General features: G+C 48.5%; 1 protein-coding gene and 1 pseudogene across 1 annotated transcript; both read right to left on the bottom strand.

Annotated features, from left to right (window-relative positions):
* Nucleotides 1–902: 902 nt before the first annotated feature.
* BET1 (Bet1 golgi vesicular membrane trafficking protein) lies at nt 903–4,715 on the bottom strand. The gene is made up of 4 exons (XM_036737567.1): nt 4,649–4,715; nt 3,606–3,724; nt 3,087–3,143; nt 903–1,066 (listed from the first exon to the last, which is right to left on the bottom strand). Exons 1-4 carry the CDS (start codon nt 4,665–4,667, stop codon nt 911–913), a joined length of 351 nt encoding a protein of 116 aa, XP_036593462.1. The 5' UTR covers nt 4,668–4,715; the 3' UTR covers nt 903–910.
* Nucleotides 4,716–17,395: 12,680 nt separating this feature from the next.
* On the bottom strand, nt 17,396–18,444 carry LOC118831540 (annotated as a pseudogene).
* Between the last annotated feature and the right edge of the window lie 489 nt (nt 18,445–18,933).

Here is an 18,933-nt window from a genome sequence, read left to right on the forward strand (position 1 = left end):
TTATTTCGAACCCAGTTACAGAAGAATTAAATTACAGGTGTTTTCATTCTAAAACAATCTGACAACAGGTATCAACAAACTCTCGTCATTTTTAAAACAAATTTATTTTTAGATTCTCTAAAGAAGCCAATTCCTGGTCCATCACACTCCCCCAGGCTCTTCTGCCACTTACTCATCTCCATGAGGAAAGAACAACTATCTGAGGAGACCAAAGTAAAGGCGGACACGCCTTGACCAGAAGCAGAGCCTGAGAGCCAGGCGGCAGCCGAGACCCACCGAGATCCAAAGAATCACCTCCTGCCCCATGATGCGGCCACCAAAGGCAGGAGGGAAGGTCAGACTGAGCTGGAGTCATAGCCTGAGAAATTCATCACCACACTGTTCCTCAGCTGGCAGGTCTGTCTTGGGTTCTACCAAAAACATCCCCCAAGACCAAGGTATCTTATGGAAGGAAGGAAGGAAGGAAGGAAGGAAGGAAGGAAGGAAGGAAGGAAGGAAGGAAGGAAGGAATGTTTGAAAGAGGAAGGAAAATGCCACCAGGTCTCTCCAGGTGGAATCAACTTTATCTACGAAGGGAACCACTGGGGTGGGTGGGAAGTGGGAGGGGATACAAAGAAGAGGGAGGGGGAGGGGAGAGAGAGAAAGGAAGAGTAGGAGAGTGAGAGGAGGGAAGGGGGCAGGAAGGGAAGGGGAGGGGGCTGAGAGGAGCAGGGGAATCCTGCCCAGACCCTACAGGCACCATGGGGATGGCACTCTTCCCAAAGCCCAGACATGGTTCCCACATGCCAGGATCCTTGGACCCGAGCCAGGCCGAGCCCCTGGGTAATGGGGGTACAAACCAAGCCTGGCCCCCATTAGAAAGGAGAGGCAGCTGCCCACTGCACAAAAGTGAGCCTGGGAGCCGCTGGCATCACCTCAGTTTAATGATCCAATAAATGACAAAGAAGACAAAACAGGAGAAAAGGGCCATGTAGGCCAGGAGCTTGGCCTGGCTCCCCCGGGACAGGACCTTCAGCCTCCCCATGGTCTTGCTCAGGAAACCGGTGGTCGAATCAAATTCTGAGTCCTGCGAGAGGGAGGCAACAGCAGTCAGGGGTCTGTGGGGTCCAGGCCACGGCCCTGACCCCCCACATGTTTGATATAATCCAAAGAGTGACCTTCCCCGGCCCCCTGTAGAGAGCAAAGCAGTGTCATCACCCAGCTTGGACCTCTGGCCAGGTCTGGGATCTGACCCTTTCCCTGTAGGCTCTGAGGCACTGATGAAATCTCTCTGGCCCCCACCCAGCTTCCTTCCAGACTCTGCCTTTCCTGGGGGGGGGCGTGGCCCCACTGCCAGGGCCTTCTCAGAACACTCCCCCCATTCCAACACAGCTGTTTGTAGGCGGGGAGCTCCTTGAGGGTGGGCACCAGGCATGGGCAGAACTTGCTGGGGGACTAGGAGACTTGTCCAGCACCCCCCCCAAGAAAAAAACCAACTGGAGCCCAAGGCCAAGACCTAACAGGACCCCCCTTCCCCTAAGAACACCATGAGATGCTGGAGAGAAGTGAGAAGAATCGGTCAGTGTGTAGTCACGCTTCACTTTCCCAGGGGCTGCAGACCCAGAGAAGCCCCATTCAGGTCCCCAGATTGCCCCAGGGCTGGTCATCTCTCCCAGCTAGTAGAGTGGCCAGTGAGGAAGGTAGAAACTTGAGTAGGAGGAGTCTGGGTCAGGGACAAGATCAGCTCCCCATTAAAGAGGTCCTTTGGGGAAAGATGGGAAGGAGCCCCACTCCCAGTAAGCCCTGTATCGGGGTGCTTGGCCCAGACATCTCCTGTCCTTTCTACTGTCTGTTGAACACCCGAGTCAAGAGCCCTTGTCTGGGAGACCAGCCTGTTCATGCCTGGCAGGAACTCAGGGCGGGGGTGGGGGGGGGTGGAGGGGTAGGAGGGGGTGACATCCTGCCCTCCTCCACAGCAACCTCTGCCTCTCCATAAGCTCCAATAGGGAGGGGTCTTCCTTTGGGGTCCCTCTGGTGTAACAGGAGAAATGCTGGAAGGCAGAATCACTCTATGGTCTGGTTAATTCATCCAGGTTCCCCATTCCCCAACTGACAAATGGTCAGAGGATATGGACAGGCAGTTCTCAAGGGAAGCAATCCCCATGAAGAAATGCTCCAAACCAGTAATAATTAAGAGGAATGTAAATTAAAGCAACTCTGAACTACTACCTCATCCCCATCAGATGCAAAGATGACAAAAAAGGAAAATGACCAAGACTGGAGGGACCATGGAGGAACAGGCACTCCCATGCATTGTTGGTGGAGCTGTGGTCTGGCCCAGTCATTCTGGAAAGCAATGTGGAACTAGGCTCCCAAGAGGATTAAACTGTGTGTGAATTCTTTGATCCAGTGACATCAGTAGGCCTACACTCCAAAGGTATTGAGAGATGGCTGAACAAATTAGGGCACATGCATAGGAAGGAAGGAAGGAAGGAAGGAAGGAAGGAAGGAAGGAAGTGAGGAAGGAAGTGAAGGAAGGAAGTGAGGAAGGAAGGAAGGGAGGGAGGGAGAAAGGGAGAATGGAATGAAAGGAGGAGGGAAGGAGGGAGGAAGGAATGATGGAAGGGAAGGAGGAGGAAAAGGAGAGAAAGGATAACAGAATGAAAGGAAGGCAGTGAAAGAAAGAAGGAAGAAGGGAGGGAGGGAAGAAAGGAGAGAGAAAGTAAAAGAATGAGGAAGACAGAAGGGAAGAGAAAGAAAGAGGGAAAGGGAGAAAGAAAGCAAAGCAAAGAGGCGGTTTTGGCAAAGCCTGGAAGATGCAGAACCAGGAGGCAAGGCCACAGATTCCCATTGTAAACACAACTCGGTCTGAGAGGCGCCTCTAGCCAGCGCAGTGACCACCAGGGCCTGAGAGATGAGGGACCATGGTGCCCCACCCTGCTCGGGCCAATGGGGACGGGGCTTGTTTTTCTTTTTCTACTTTCAGGAGAGGAAGAGAGGAAGCGAAAACACAAACCTGATCATTGGAAAACTAAAATTCACATGAAAATAACATCGGTTCTGTCCCATCAGACTAAGTCTCTTGACCCCGCCAGCCCAACACTCACCATTTCCGCCAACATTTTGTTCTGATGCTTCACTTCGTGTCCGATTTCGATGGAAAGCTGCGGGGGGGAGACGGGAAGCGGAGCTGAGGAGGCACTGGGGGCAGGAGGAAGGGAAGGAAGCGCCTGGGACTTTCTTCCTGCTTGCCACCGCTGCCTCCCACCAAAGCCGGACTTTGCTGCAGGAGCTGGCCCCTACATTCCTGGCGGCTGTACTTCTACATCTGCCCTGGGACTTTGCTATACAAGTGACTGCACCGGGTGAAGGAGGGTTTGTTACTGACCCCGCAGCTCAAAGAGATGGCCGCTGGCCAGCAAAGGAGTGGGGGGGAAGAGAAGGAGGAAGGGGAGGATTTCCCCCTGCAGCACCCCCACCAGCAGCCTCAGAAAGCCAGTGGGCCAAGGCTCTCCCCAGGCTCAGGGGCTCTAAGTACTCCCTGGCAGACCGCCTGATGGCCAGGGCTCCTTGGCTTGGCCTGGACGTGCCCGGGGCCGCAGGATGGCCTCTGGGCTCCCACTCACCGACTTGATGGCGGTCACCTTGGTGCGCAGGCTCTCGGTCAGCCGGGCGTTCTCCTCCTCCAAGGAGCTGTAGCCGCTGGCCGCATAGCCGTGGTGCCCGGGGGACGGCCCGCCTTCGCCTGGCACAGCACAGGGAAGGGAGTTAGGCAAAGCCCCTGCGGTGGTGGCGCGGTCCTCTCCAACTCAGGCCCCTTCCCCAAGTGGCCTGATCGTAGGGGGGGGCCTGACCCCGGAGTCTCCACCTCCTCCAGGAAGCCTGCTCTGCCGCCTCCCCCATTTACACCTCCCCAAGCAGGCGCTAACTTCTGCCTTTCTTTGCATCCTCAGCACTTGGTTGTTGCCTGGCATGCAGTAGTCACTAAACGCTGGGATGTGTGTTGCCTTCTCTCCCCAAGGCCCTGCCCATCTAAGAAATGGGCTGATTCCCCTGCCCCTCCCCCCCCCCCCCCACCAAAGCCCTTTACTGGGAACAAGAGCGGTGTAGACCCAAGGCGCCTACTGTGTGCCAGGTCTTGGGCTCCTCCCCCTCCATCTGCACATTGGGTTGTGAGGTCCCCTCCCTCTCCGACCCCTCCCCCTATGGGGTCAGCCGGTAAGAGGACAAAATCTAGCATTGGGTGGGGGAGGAACTGACCCCGATACCGGGCGGGGAGGGGGAAGGTTTGGGAGGACCCTGGGGGGGGGGCTAGAATGACCTCCTCCCCGACTGTACAGTAGGGGGAAACTGAGGCAGCCGGGGGAGGGGTGTGGCCTGCCTAAGGTAAAGCGCCCCCTGCGTGTCTGGGCCCTTGGGACCCCCAAAGGCCACAGGGCTCCTAGTCTACACAGAGTATTAACTCGCCAGGAGGCAGAAGGCCCAAGGGCGCCCCTCCCTCCGAGACCGCCGACCCCCGGCCCCCTTAGGCCCTGACCTCCCTCTTCTGCCTGGGAAGGCGCCCATGCAGCCCCTCCCCCTGCCCTGCCTCGGTTTCCCTGTCTCAGGATCCCCTCCGTCCTCCCCACGCCACGTCTGCCTCAGTTTCCCCGCCCTCCGCCCCACTCACCTAGGCCTGCGCGCCGCATCCTGATACCCAAACCCTGTTTTCGTTCCCGCCACGTCAGCGCCAAAGTCGGCCCGGGGTGATGACGTCACGGCAAGCGCGGCCGGGAACCACAACCACGAAGGCGGCACGGCGCGGAGCCTTCTGGGAAATGTAGTCCCAGAAGGTGCCGCGGGGGCTTCTGGGGAGCATAGTCCAGGAAAGGACGTGGGCTCCTCTGAGACCCCCTGGGAGGGCGAAAGGCAGGCGGGAGGGCAGAAGAGCCTCCTGCGGGGACTCCGGGGTTGGGACGTGACTGGGGAGATCCTACGCGGGATCGCTCAGGCAAGCCTCATGGCCACACCCCCGCCCCCACGGGGAACATTCAGGCCCTCTTCCGGAAGGGGAGGTTGGGGGGAGTGGGGGCAGTGTGTTCGTAATTGACTCGACCCAACCTGAGACACCCAACCCTCTCCCATGGCGGGGCGAGGGGTGTAGGGGGGCGCCTGCTGAGGTCACGTCCCCTTTACTCCCCCTCACCCCTGTGTGTGTGTATCTCCCGTGGATGGAGGTCAGTGTGTTGTCTCGGCCTGTTAGAATGTAAGCCTTTGGGGGCAGGGGTCTGCTCTTGCCTTTCCTTGGACCTTCAGCACTAGTCCCCTCCTGGCACCTGGTGGCTCTTAAAAACTATGGTTAAATAAATAAATTACAAAGAATTTGAAACAACCCCCAGCGCCCACCCTCCCAGGAGGGGCAGCTCCCTTCTCTGGTCCTCACCCCTCATTCCCAGCACCCAGCCTGAGCCCACCCTGCACATCTGGTCCGGATTTCTCCCATCATTCAATTACAGACCCTAGGCAGTTACTCTGTATTTCCTTCGACTCCTTCCTAAAAGCGGATCCTTTCCCTGTTTCTTAAAAGGGAGGTTACCTTTATTTGCTTTAAAAGGTTACAGTGTCTTTAGGAGCATTGTTAACTTCACAGGGAACATCCCAGCAGGAGAGAAAGAGAGAAAGAACTAGTTTTAAACCGATGTGTATAGTCAAAATACTGTCTCTGGGGGAGAGAGCCAGGGACAGGGACAGGGAGGGAAGAGAATAAGAGAGGAGTCAGAAGGAGATAGAAGAGAGACAGAGAGACAGGGGCAGTAGGGAAGGGCCTGGCGGACCTGAAGAGGTTGGGGATGGGGGGAGAGAGAACTGAGGGTACAATCATCTGCTGGAGAAGTGGGATGCGATCACATGCACTGATACAGGACTGGCCTTGGCAGAAGGGCCATGGCCTTTCAGAGGCTGGGGGAGAGGAGGAGAGGTGCTCTTGTGCCCCCTCCCCCCAGGTGCCCATGGCCTCCATCCCACCCCCACCCAGGTGCCCATGGCCTCCATCCCACTTTCCCCAACGTGCTCCTGGCCCCACTGTATATTTCTGGGTGTGCCTGCTGTCTCCTGCTGCTGTGTGGGGGCATTTTACTTTTGTTTTTGTATGTCTAGGGACTTGATAATGGTGTGTGTCTGAAGGTGAGGAGCATGAAATAAGACTGGAGCAAGATTACACAGGGCCTTCAATGCCAAGGTGGGGAGTTTGTAGTAAGAAAGATATAACATGGTCTGACATATACCTTAGGAAGATTGTTTTGATCCTGCATGGAAAATGTGTTGTTGTTCAGTCCAGTCTGACTCTCTGTAACACCATTTGGGGTTTTCTCTGCAAAGACACTGGAGGAGTTGGCCATGTCCTTCTCCAGCTCATTTTACAGATGGGGAAACTGAGGCAAAGAGGGTTAAATGACATATCCAGGGTCACTCAAATAGTGTCTGAAGCCAGATTTGAACTCAGGAAGATGAATGAGTCTTCCTGACTCCAGGCCCAGCACTTTATCTATGACATGACATAGCTGACCCTATGGAAGATGTACTGGAGAAGAGAATGGAACCAGGAGACCCAATATCAAGCTGTTCTAACAGCCCAGAAGGAAAAGAATGGGAGAGATGTGAGGAAGGGTCAGATGACAGGCCTTGGCACTATCTTGGATCTGGGGGACAAGTGGATGACTCCTAGGCTGGGAGTGTGGGGAATGGGGATGCCCTCTGCAGTGATGGGGGATTTGGAAGAGAGAAGCTTTTGGGGGCAATAGAGTGAGTTGTGCTTTGGGGATGCTGAGGCATCCAGTCTGAGATGTCCACCAGGCAGAGAGATGTGAGGCTGGAGGTCAGCACAGTGAAGTAGGTCTGAGAATCACAGCAGAGAGATGGGCATTGAATATATGGGAATGGATAATGCCTCTAAGAGGTGAGGGCAGAGAGGTCTAGGCAAGTCATGCAACTCTGCTGGACTTGTGCCAAGTCCTGGGGGTAAAAGAAAGGCCGAGGATGGTCTCTGCTCTCACAGGGGGATCTTCCGGCCCAATGGGGGGTGGAGACAGATGGAGTAAACTGTAGACCCACAGAGGGAAGGCAGGAGGGCTGAGGAGGCCATGGGGCTCTAGCTGAACCAGGAGGCAGAAATGAAGATGGAGAGAATCCCAGCAGCCACCAAAACTCGTGGTCTCCGAAGACAGAGGAACAGCAAGGATGCCCATTGGAAAGTAGCAACGGGCCAGGACATGACCCAGGAGTTTACATTTGGTCCTAGTGACAACAAGGAGCCAATGGGTTTGAAAGAAGAAGGGGGTGCCATGGTCAGACCTTTGATTAAGGAAGGCCCATTCAGGTGTGCCAAGTGGTGAGGGCCAACTCCAGGGCAGCTGTGGCAGAGGACAGAAGGGGCCCTGTGGATGATGCATAACAGTGTTGGGAGGGGAGAATGGGAGATGGCCCAGGACCTCGAGGAGAAGGACCCCTGCCCCATCTGGGGAGACTGGGGATCTGGAGACCGGAGGAGGGGAGACCTGTGAGGGGACTATGAGGTGAGGTTTGGGATCCATCCAACACAATTCTGTGATCTCAGCTTCCTTCAACAGCTCATTTGGGGCAAAGGCAAAGGAGGGGGCAGTGGTCTGCCCCTTCGGCTTGGCAGGCCAAAGCTAGCTCCACAATATGGGGTGGGAATCTTGAGAGACAGGGCAGCGTGGAACTGAATGTTGCTCTGCAGGGATGATGCCCTGGGGAGGAACTGAGGGGGGATCGCCAGGCAGAGGGACAGGTGGGCCGACAAGTTTCATGTGTGCTCATCTTTATTGTTCTACTATGTTATGGAAATGTTTGTTTTATTTCGTAGATTAAAAATAAATAAGATTTTAAAAAGTGAAGCCCCCAATGAAGAGGGTGGAGACAGATGCCCTTCCAGTGTGGATGTGGACAAGTGGATGGCCAGGAGGGGACAGCGTCCATGGGGCCACTGGGTCCAGGAGAAAGGCTGATGCCTGTGTCCCAGATGCTGACTATTTCCTGTCCTGGGGGAAGCGTGCCCTTTGGGACGCTGACTCACATCCTCCTTCGGTGAATCACGCAGCCGCAGAACCAGCCTGGGGCTCAGCCCTTAGTACAGCAGCCCAGCCCAGGCTGGGGGAGGACAAAGGTTTTCTGGGGCCGCCTCTATTCAGGCTAGATGTCACTATCAGTGCCTCCGCAATGACTCATTGGCATCTAAGCTCAGCTGTCTCCTACTGTCTCCTCCCAACCCCAGGCCCCGGGGCTCTGCCTCCCACCCTGTCCTGCACTTCCTCGCATCCAGCACTTGCCTGGTTGTGTTTGTCCTACAGGGGTATGATGACATGACTTGCAGTTGACTTTGATTTGAGTGAGGGAGGGCTGTGCAAGGTCATACCAGCCTCACTATCTCCTCCAGAGCCATCTGGGTCCAGTGGCCAGAGATTCATCAGGACGACTGGAGATGGTCCCACTCCAGCATTTGTCAAGGATTGATTGAGCTCTACTGTATGCCCAGGTTGGGGCAGCTAGGGAGCCTGGAGTCAGGAAGACTTATCTCTTTGAGTTCAAATCCTGTCTCAGACAGTGACTAGCTGTGTGACCCTGACCAGGTCACTTCACCCTGTTTGTCTCAGTTTCCTATCTGTAGAATGAGCTGGAGAAGAAAATGGCAAATCATTCTAGTATCTTCGCTAAGAAAACCCCAAATGGGGTCATGAATAATCAGACAGTACTGAAACTACTAAATAACAACAAACAAAAATATGCCCAGCTCAGTTCCAGGCACTGGGTGGGAGACAAAGACAGGAAGGCAAGCCTTGCAAGTTTCCTACGTGCTGGGAAGAAGTGCCACAAGCCTTTATTAAGCACCTACTGCATGCAGCTTGGTCGCCAGCAACATAAAGACGAAACAAACGAGCCTGAATCTATGTAGTGGGGATGACACAGAGCCTACCGTCTGAGGGGCAGGTCTGTTTAGCTTCTCCTCATCCTGAGGGTTGGGGCTGTGAAGGTGACTCAGCCTTTGGCCTCAAGGCTGTCCCAGCCTAGCTCTAGCCCCAGTGGGCTCTGTCAAGCTGGAAAGACAGCAAGGACAGTCTCAGCAGTAGCCTGAACCTGCAGTCTTCTTAAGGACTCCTGGGACTGAGCCTCATAGACTGGCCCTGTGGCCATCAAGAGGCCTCTATCCTTCCAGATCCCTTCCTTGGGGTGATCTCTCCCCAAACCTTCCCCTCTTCCCAATTTCCTTCCTACAGATCAAATGAGAATGCCCATGCAAAGCTCTGTGCAAACTGATTCCTGTTTAGAGCTCTACGTCCCCCAAAGTCACTCAGACTCAGCACCTTGGAGCATCCTTACCTCCTCTCTCAGATTCACCCCATATATCTGATATGTCTCCATGTCTGGTTGTTTCTCCCTTCACAATATCTCTGGTGGAAGCTCCCACCCTGGACAGGCCCTCATCACCTCTCACCAGACTATGGCAGTAGCTGGGGGGCAGGGTCTGCCTGCCTAGATCTCCATCCCACCTCCAGCCCATCCTTCATTCAGCCCCCAAGGGGATTTTCCTAAATCCCAGGTCCAACCATGTCACCCCCTTCCCCAATAAGCACCAGTAGCTCCCTATGGCCTCTAAGATAGTCTTCTATCCACCCTGTACATATATGGTGCCCAACTATTCACTGACACTTTCTCTTCCATCAGCCTGAGCACCTTCAGGACAGGGGCTGTCTTTGTCTTTCTGTGTATTCCCAGAGTTTAGCACAGTGCCTGACACACAGTAGGTGCTTAATAAAAGGTTGTTGGTTCCTCTAAGGGTTGACTGATGGTGGTGGAAAAGGAGGCATTGACTGCTAAGCATTGCACTAATCACAAACCTCTGGACCTCAGGAAACACTAAGTTCACCTCTGATCCCTGCCAAGTGGCCCACCAGTGAACACACTGGGAGGAAGTGAAGTTTCAGAAGACTCAGCCAAAGGGGGCTCCCAGGCTGTCCCTGGAGAAGGGCGTCAAGGGGCTTGAGGAAGGACCCCCATCCCCCAGGCTCCTACAGGCCACAGGAAGCTCTGTCTCATGGGACAGATGATCAGTCCCACAGGACCACCATGACTGCAGTCATCACAGCTTGTGTGCCTGTATCTGCTGACAAAGAAGAGAAGTTTCACAACAAATTCTAGAAATGAATGAATGAAAGAACCTTAGGAAGCACTCAGGACAGGCCAAACACCGGGCCAAGCTCCAGGGCCTAAACTCTGGGTGGAAGTGAGCCCACATGGAAGAGGTTAGAGATGCTGGGCTGATAGAAGATCCCCAGAGTCCTCTGGGGCAGTGACCAAGCAGATGGCAAGGTGCCATCACAGACATATTAACGCTGAATGCTTTTGGGTCATACATTGGCAAGAAATGAAGTTGTTTCATTTAATGTTGATCTAGCATCCAAACTATTTCTATATTAGAGACAGAGACAGATAGAGATAGAGATGGAGAGACACATAGAGACAGCAGAGAACAAGACACACACACACGCGCACACACACACACACACACACAGAGACAGAGGCAGAGAGAGACAGAGACAGAAAGAGAGAGACAGAAAGACAGAGACAGAGAGAGACACACACAGAGAGACAGAGATAGAGAGATCCAAACTGGCATTGTCTCTTGTGTCCTCTGACATGTCTTTCTACCCCAAGATGACTTTCAGGCCCCCCCTTGTAGGCATCTCAACAAGGAAGATGCAATTTTGCGTTAATAGTTCCAAAGGATCATGGTAAGGTCCTTCCCTTGACCTCCCAGCCTTCCTCCAGGTTGGTTCCTTACTTGACCACTCCTCTCCAGGATTGTAAAAGGCTTCCTCCTGCCATCAATATTTTGGCCTAGAATGGGAAAGAGAACAGCACCCTCCAGTGGATCACCGTGCCAATTTTCTGGGCCTTCAGTGACTGTGGCTGCTGAGAAGGCACTGGCTGCAGCACGTGCAGAGAGGAGGCTGCTTCCCTGGACTATGGCTGATGGTCTGGGGGGCAGAGTTGCTGCCAGGGCTCCCTTCCTTATCTGTCATTGGTTGGCTTTGTTGGCAGCAGGGATGATAGATTCCAAGGCTCGCTGCTGTGGGGGATGGTGGCAAGACTGAGCTGGAATATTTGGGAAAGGGGGAGGGAACACTGATCCTGGAGACAGAGGGCCCAGCTTTAAATCCCATTTTTTACTTTCTAACTGTGTGACCTCTGGAAAGACAATTTCTTCATCTTAATGAATGAATGAGGGAGGGAAAATTGATTAAGCACCTACTATGTGCCAGGCACTGTGCCAAGCAATTAAAAAACCCAAATATTATCTCATTTGGTTCTCACAACAACTCTGGGAAGCAGGTGCTTTTACTACTCCCACTTTACAGTTGAGGAAACTGAGGCAGACAAAGATTAAGTGACTTGCCCAGCATCACTGAGGCTGGATTTGAGCTCAGCTGTTCCTGATGCCAAGTGCTTGGAGTGTACTACTCACCACCTAACAGCCATAGCAACATTTCTTGGAGGACGAGTTCTTTTTTTGGATTGTGTTCTCTCTTCTTCCCTCTTTGGGAGGAGCCTGATGTCTGATTTTTAGCCAGAAATGTCCAGTGGTCCTTCCCTTCCACATCACCATCTCCATTATCATCGTTATTCCTCCAGCATCATCCCCTCATGCCCAGTAACCTTACTTTCCTCAATGTCCTCATGAACCACTTATGGGCGACTCCCTTGGAGAAGATGTGATGTATACAAATCCAGACAATGGAAACCCTAAACCATGAAAGAAAGCCTCATTTTACTCAAGAGTTGTTCTTTTGAGGAAAATATTCACCAGGATTCCTCTAAAAATAGTCAGCTCCTCTCAAGCATTCAGTCTGGTTTCTATGCAATTTTCCAGGAAATTATGTCAAGTGGGTCACATCCATGTGTTGTGACTCCATAGCATGAATAATTACAATTGCTTCCAGAGAGAGAGGGCAAGTGGTTCTTCTGAACAGCCTCTGCTCTATCTCTGAGAATGATTTTTTTTCTTTTTGCCATCCTTGGCTAAACTCTTCATTTTGGTGTGTTATATTTACATCTTGAGGGTTATGAGTGTGCTGACTGTGCTGCTTTGGGCTTCTGTGCTCTTCTTCTCCTACCTCCAGCATCACAGGGAATCCTCATCCCAGCCCCAGGCAGGGGGTGGTGCCCTGGGCTGTGGCATTTTCCCAACATACCTTGGATTTGACTGGATAATGTCCCAAAGCCAGCAGTGTCTCCTGAAGAGCATTACCTCCAACTGCCTGCCAGGAATTCAGCCCCTCTCTATTAAAAAGGAAGCCAATTATCAGGGAGGGGATGTCAGGCTTTATATTTTAATTTTTTTCCACACTAACATGGGGAAGAGATAACCAGACTCTCCCTCCACTTTTATTTGCTTGTTATTTCTTCCCAGAGACATTCAAATAATAGTTAGAATGGCCATCTCCCAACATTTTTTAAACACCACCTCCAGTGGGTGAACAAAGTAGGAATAACCTAGAGTTCAGCTGAGTAAGCCACTGTGGAGCCATAAGTGGTCAGGTTGTTCAATTTCTGAGTGTGTCTTGTCTTCAACTTGTACTATCATTTTTAGTGGAAAAGTGTAATTTATATTTTGTTCACATGAGATTTCTCTCCAGTCAGGATTTGTTAGTGCATTCACTGAATTTCATATTCTTCTTTTGCCAAACCGTGAAGAAAAGGAATGGTAACTAGAAGATGAATGGGATTCCAGCTCCAGCTGCAGATGGAGTGACAATGCACTCAGGACAAATACCTACATTTTGATTTACAAAGCTAAACAGTCTTAAATTTGTAACTTAATTACAGACGGACTACACCACAACCTTTTCAAATGGCAAAAATATGAAATGGTTTAAGTGTTACAAAAGTATTTCAGAAAAAGTGCATAGTCTAAGTGCATAGTAAATGAAAGCACTGGAAAATATTTGCCAGAGGAAGCGCAACTTGGTAAAACCTTTAACCAAGCCAAACTTCTTTTCTTTCCTTTTCATTTACACAAACCATACTTAAAAATAGCTTTATAAGAGTGATTTTTAGCTAAAGTACCAAAGAAAGGGTTTATTAATAAAGCAACTAATGCCATAAACAAGCTAGAAAGGCTAAGAGGAAAAAAAAGCAATCATTACAATAAGCTGACTACCCCAAAGAGCTCATTAATTAAGATGCTTGCAGTATTGCAGTTCTGTTTTACATATATATACATACCTTAGTGGCTGAATGTGGCAATCGTGAAATTATTGCTAAGGCAGTTTTCAAATTTAAAAAAAAAACTAAACTGGAATTAAAGGGCACAAAACTAAACCTTAACGTGTGTAAATTTACAGTCTTAACAAAGTTAATGTACAAAACACCACATTTACATGTAGGCATCTGGTAGCATTTTCAGACAATGTTTTTTAAATTTATTCTGACATGCTATAAATGAATAAATTACACTGTTTAAAGGATTACCAGCAATCATAGTACTTTTTTTTTCTTTCGAATGGGTCAGAGATAAAGAGAAAAAGAAAACGCACAAACAAGCTGGGAAAAGCTCTCACACAGACTTCCACATCGGAGGGCAGGGGATATTAATCATGAGAACACCACAGTGTGAGGCAATCTAAGAACAAGAAACAATCTGGTCATAGCCACTTCACAAGAATTTGAAAGAAAATATCCTTCCTTTGCAAAACCCTTTAACGCTTTCATTCTTATTTTCAAAAGGAATAAGACAGATCAGTCCAGCTGTTTAGTCAATGGCAACACTAGAGCTACCAGACCAGTTCTGCACTTGCACTACTAGGCATTGATGCAAGAACTTTAAAAAAAAATCAGGAATGCCTTCTCCCCTGAGGAAAAAAAATATAAAATTTATGTTAAAAAAAGAGGCACAACACTAAATCTAAAATTATTTGCAAAAGAATATGACTTATTTTACAATGGCCATCAAGTAGTCTATTAAAAAAAATTGGAGAGATGTTGATTCTATCAATGAATTAGCAAGGCATTTCTTTTAAAAAAATTTTTTACAGAGTCTTTTTTTAGTTTTTAATGAACTTGTAAACAAAAAAAAAAAGCTCCCATTTCAAAATAAAAACAAAATTCCAGGTCATGTAGATGTTTACAGTGATTACATTGATCTAAGCAATTTACATACAGGGTTAGTTGTAAGATAACTAAATTTCTGTGATGAATATGTTGTTTTTCTTTTTTATATCAAGAACATTATAGAGTTAACGCAGAGTGCTAAAGATAATCTAGTAGTCACTAAGTTTTTCTTAAGTCTTCACTTTTAGATGCTGTTAATTCTAGCACAGTAAGCAGGCAGAGTCTTTCATATGCTTAAAAACTGGAATCTTTGGTTGCTACCATGTCAGCTGACTTGCACACAGAAGCCAACAATTTTAAGAATGTGTAAGTTTGCAAGTGGAAGCTAGTGACTTTATGAGAAATCAAGATATTATAAAACAGAACCAAAGGAATGAAAAAATGGAAGACAATGTGAAATATCTCATTGGAAAAACCACTGACCTGGAAAATAGATCCAGGAGAGATAATTTAAAAATTATTGGACTACCTGAAAGCCATGATCAAAAAAAGAGCCTAGATATCATCTTTCAAGAAATTATCAAGGAAAACTGCCCTGATGTTCTAGAGCCACAGGGCAAAATAGAAATTGAAAGAATCCACAGATCGCCTCCTCAAATAGATCCCAAAAAGAAATCTCCTAGGAATATTGTCATCAAATTCCAGAGCTCCCAGATCAAGGAGAAAATATTACAAGCAGCCAGAAAAAAAACAATTTGAGTATTATGGAAACATAATCAGAATAATCCAAGATCTAGCAGCGTCTACATTAAGAGATCGAAGGGCTTGGAATACGATATTCCAGAGGTCAATGGAGCTAGGATTAAAACCAAGAATCACCTACCCAGCAAAACTGAGTATCATGCTCCAAGGCAAAATATGGGCTTTCAATAAAATAGAGGACTTTCAAGCTTTCTCAGTGAAAGGACCAGAGCTGAATAGAAAATGTGACTTTCCAACACAAGAATCAAGAGAAGCATGAAAAGGTAATCAAGAAAAAGAACAAGAAAAAGAAATTGCAAGGGACTTACTAAAGTTGAACTGTTTTGTTTACATTCCTGCATGGAAAGATGATGTATATGATTCATGAGCCCTCAGTATTAGGGTAGCTGAAGGGAATATGCATATATATATGTTTATGTATATATATATATATATATATATGTATATGTGAGTGTGTATGTATGTATATATGCATGTGTATATATATATATATATGCATGTGTATATATATATATATATGCATGTATATATATATATATATATATATATATATATATATATATAGAGAGAGAGAGAGAGAGAGAGAGAGAGAGAGAGAGTGAGTGTGTAATATGAGGGCAGAATTTATAATTTCAAAGAGAATCATATACATGTCTGAAAGGTTCAGAACCACAGGATATAAGAAATTCTCTAGGTAGGAGGCAGAAGAATCAAAGCATGTATTTAAGCTCCAAAGTAACAGACCCACAAACCAGCATCCCCATTTTAATATGTTGATCAAAAGCCTTCAGGCCCAATAAGTCTGCCTCACAAGAGTAACCAGGAGGCCACAGAGAAGCATGATGGTATAAAGCAAAATCATATACACGCTTCCCCTCTATGGTAAAAAGATTACCCACTGGCCTCAAGTCCCTGTTCAGCAGTCCTCAATCCACACATAGGTCAGCTCTGCTACCGGCAGCTCCTGCTTCAGCTTCGGCTGTAGCTGTCTCTGGTTCCGATGGAAGCTGTTTTTAACAGTCCAGCTAGCAGTTTCTGTGGGGGTGTAAGACCCGCCCACAGCTTCTGCCGGTATGCCAGGAAAGCACAGGTTCTTTCAATCTGCTTAAGCAAGGTGACAGGGTTGACGGGGAAAGCACAGGTTCTTTCGATCTGCTTAACCAAGGGAAGCAAAGTGAAGGGGTTGACAAGCTCACTTTAATCCAACATAGGCCCTCCCTGGAGTTAGCCCTACCCCACCAAGCACCCAGCAAGGCTCAATGAGATAAACTGAGTCACTCAAAGAAAACAAAGGCCATTCTGCTTACAGAGAGAAAGAGAAGGAGCAGGCACAGGGTGAGTTGAAGATGAAGGGAAGATATCTAAAAGAAATAAAATCAAATGAAGGAATGAGAGAGGAATATATTGAGAGAGGGAGAAAGGGAGAGATAGAATGGGGTAAATTATCTTGCATAAAAGTGGCAAGAAAAAGCAGTTCTGTAGGAAGAGAAGAGAAGGCAGGTGAGGGGGGAATAAGTGAATCTTGTTCTCATCAGATTTGACCTGAGGAGGGAATACCATACATACTCAATTGGGTATCTTACCCCACAGGAAAAAAGGAGGAAGAAGATAAAAAAAGGAGGGATGATAGAAGGGAGGGCAGAGGCAGATGGAGGTAATCAAAAACAAACACTTTCGAAAGGGGACAGGGTCAAGGGAGAAAATTCAATAAAGGGGAATAGGTTAGGAAGGAGCAAAATATAGTTAGTCTTTCACAACATGAGTATTGTGGAAGGGTTATACATAATGAAAAGCATGTGGCCTATGTTGAATTGCTTGACTTCTTAGGGAGGGTGGGTGGGAAGGGAAGAGGGGAGAGAATTTGGAACTCAAAGTTTTAAAAACAGATGTTCAAAAACAAAAAAAAAGTTTTTGCATGCGACTAGAAAATAAAATACACAGGCAATGGGGCGTAGAAATTTATCTTGCCCTACAAGAAAGGAAGGGAAAAGGGGATGGCAGGGGAGTGGGGTGACAGAAGGGAGGTCTGACTGGGGAACAGGGCAACCAGAATATACGCCATCTTGGAGTGGGGAGGAAGGTAGAAATGGGGAGAAAATTTGTAATTCAAACTCTTGTGAAAATCAATGCTGAAAACTAAATATATTAAATTAAAAAGAGAGAGAGAAAAAAGAATGTGTAAGTTTACAACTTTCAAACCCTAGGAAGGGGGAAAGAAAAATCTAAAAGTGTACAATTATGAACATTTACAATTATCACAACTGTGGCTGAAAACTGTTCATGCCGTTCTTCTTAAACGAGATCTCAAAGCAGTGTGGTTCAAAATTAAAGGTAACAAAAATTGGCATATGCACAATTTCTCCACCACTTGAAAAAAATGCAATAGAAAACTGGACACTATGTTTCACTATCTGTTAATATTCACAATTACAGCAGCTACAACTCAGGATGCAGCATCACCAACGCTGACCAGAGCCAGTTTATACTGAAATTAAGTTCTTTTACACCAAGTAAATGGTTGCCCACAACCACTGGCATGTGTACATATGAACTAAAATTTCTAGATTTGGGCAGTAACAAGTCCTGCTCTGATCATCTGCTCTGCTTCATCTGTTCCTTTTCATGTTTAGAAACCTTTCATGTTACTCTTTGTTTTGTCAGTTTGCTTGCCTGTGAAGGTTTGGGCCTTCTGACCCTGACCACTGGAAGAAGCTGCCTGCCTTCAGTCATACTGGTGATTCAGAGTCCTGAAAAGAATACGAAATAGTTGCCTCACATGCATATAATCTGGTGCTTCTTCAAAGCGGAGTCCGCGACAATAGTTTAGATACATGGCAAATTCTGCTGGAAACCCCTTACATAAAACTTCAACAGGAGTGGACATGTTCTTTTCACTAATCTTTTCATACTTTTGTTCCTTGCAGCCTTTAATCCTTGCCAGGGCAGGCTGGTCCTATTAAAATACATCAACACATATCCTAGAGACTCCATACCATCATGACAACTCTGCTTGATGCCAAGGTGTGCATTGATGCTGGCATAAAGGGCAGTGCCAGTGAGATTTTTATCTTCTCTGTATGGTATATGTTGTCTTGTTCTGTTGTCTCTGTACTTTTTGGCCAAGCCAAAGTCAATAAGGAATAACTGATTACAGTGATGCCTAATACCCATTAGAAAATTATCTGGTTTAATATCTCTGTGTATAAAATTCTTTGTATGCACAAATTCAATTCTACTGATCATCTGGTCAGCTAACATAAGTACTGTTTTCATTGTGAACCTGAGGGAACAGAAATTGAAGAGGTCTTCAAGACTCGGTCCAAGAAGATCCGTGACTAGAACATTATAGTCTTTTTCTTGACCATACCACCCTATGTGGGGAATGCCAACCCCACCTTGGAGCACCTTATAGAGCTTGCTCTCATACAGCAGCTGGGGGTGCCTGGCCTTCTGAGACTCTAGCTTCACCGCCACTTCCTCTCCGTTGGTGATGTTAATGGCCAGATAGGTGTCCCTGAAGGAGCGGGACCCGATATTCCGCACCAGTTTATATTTCCCTCCGACGATGAATTCGGCCTTGGAGCCGCTGCTGCTCACCATCCTGGCCGCTGGAGGGAGAGACGGGGACCAGGCTGGTGTCACCCACCAGGCGCGAGTTTCCAGGGACCGAAGATGGTGGCACTCAATAAAATTTTCCCCCAAAAGATAAATAAAAAAAGAGGCTGCTTCCCCGGGTTAAGACGACGCTGAGGGGTCCCGAGGGAGTCTTGTCGCTGCTGCCGCCGCTGTGCGAAATTCCGACTTCTCCCTCCTCAGGCTCCCGGGAGGGTCGTGGTTCCAGGCCGGGCAGCTTTTCCCGGGTGTCCCCCCACTTCCAGTTAGAAGGTCCCCTGCAGGTTCAGGGCGACGTCCTGAGCAGAAGAAGGCACAGTAAGAGGGCGTAGCCCACCTTCTGCCAGCGCCGCCGCCGGGTCCCTCCCTCTAGCACCACGGTCACTCGGAGGAGGCTGTCAGGCTTCATTTTTACAGCAGCCAATCATAGCTTAGTTGTTTGTTGGTCTTTAGGTCAGATTGGCCCTGTCCAGGACA

The sequence above is a fragment of the Trichosurus vulpecula genome, chromosome 9 (assembly GCF_011100635.1).
Source record: "Trichosurus vulpecula isolate mTriVul1 chromosome 9, mTriVul1.pri, whole genome shotgun sequence".
NCBI lineage: Eukaryota > Metazoa > Chordata > Mammalia > Diprotodontia > Phalangeridae > Trichosurus > Trichosurus vulpecula.

Coding starts and splice junctions, on each gene's coding strand:
- BET1 (XM_036737567.1), bottom strand. Junction 3,144..3,605: donor AGGTGACCGCCATCAAGTCG/GTGAGTGGGAGC, acceptor TCCCCCCCGCAG/CTTTCCATCGAAATCGGACA. Junction 1,067..3,086: donor ACAAAATGTTGGCGGAAATG/GTGAGTGTTGGG, acceptor TCCCTCTCGCAG/GACTCAGAATTTGATTCGAC.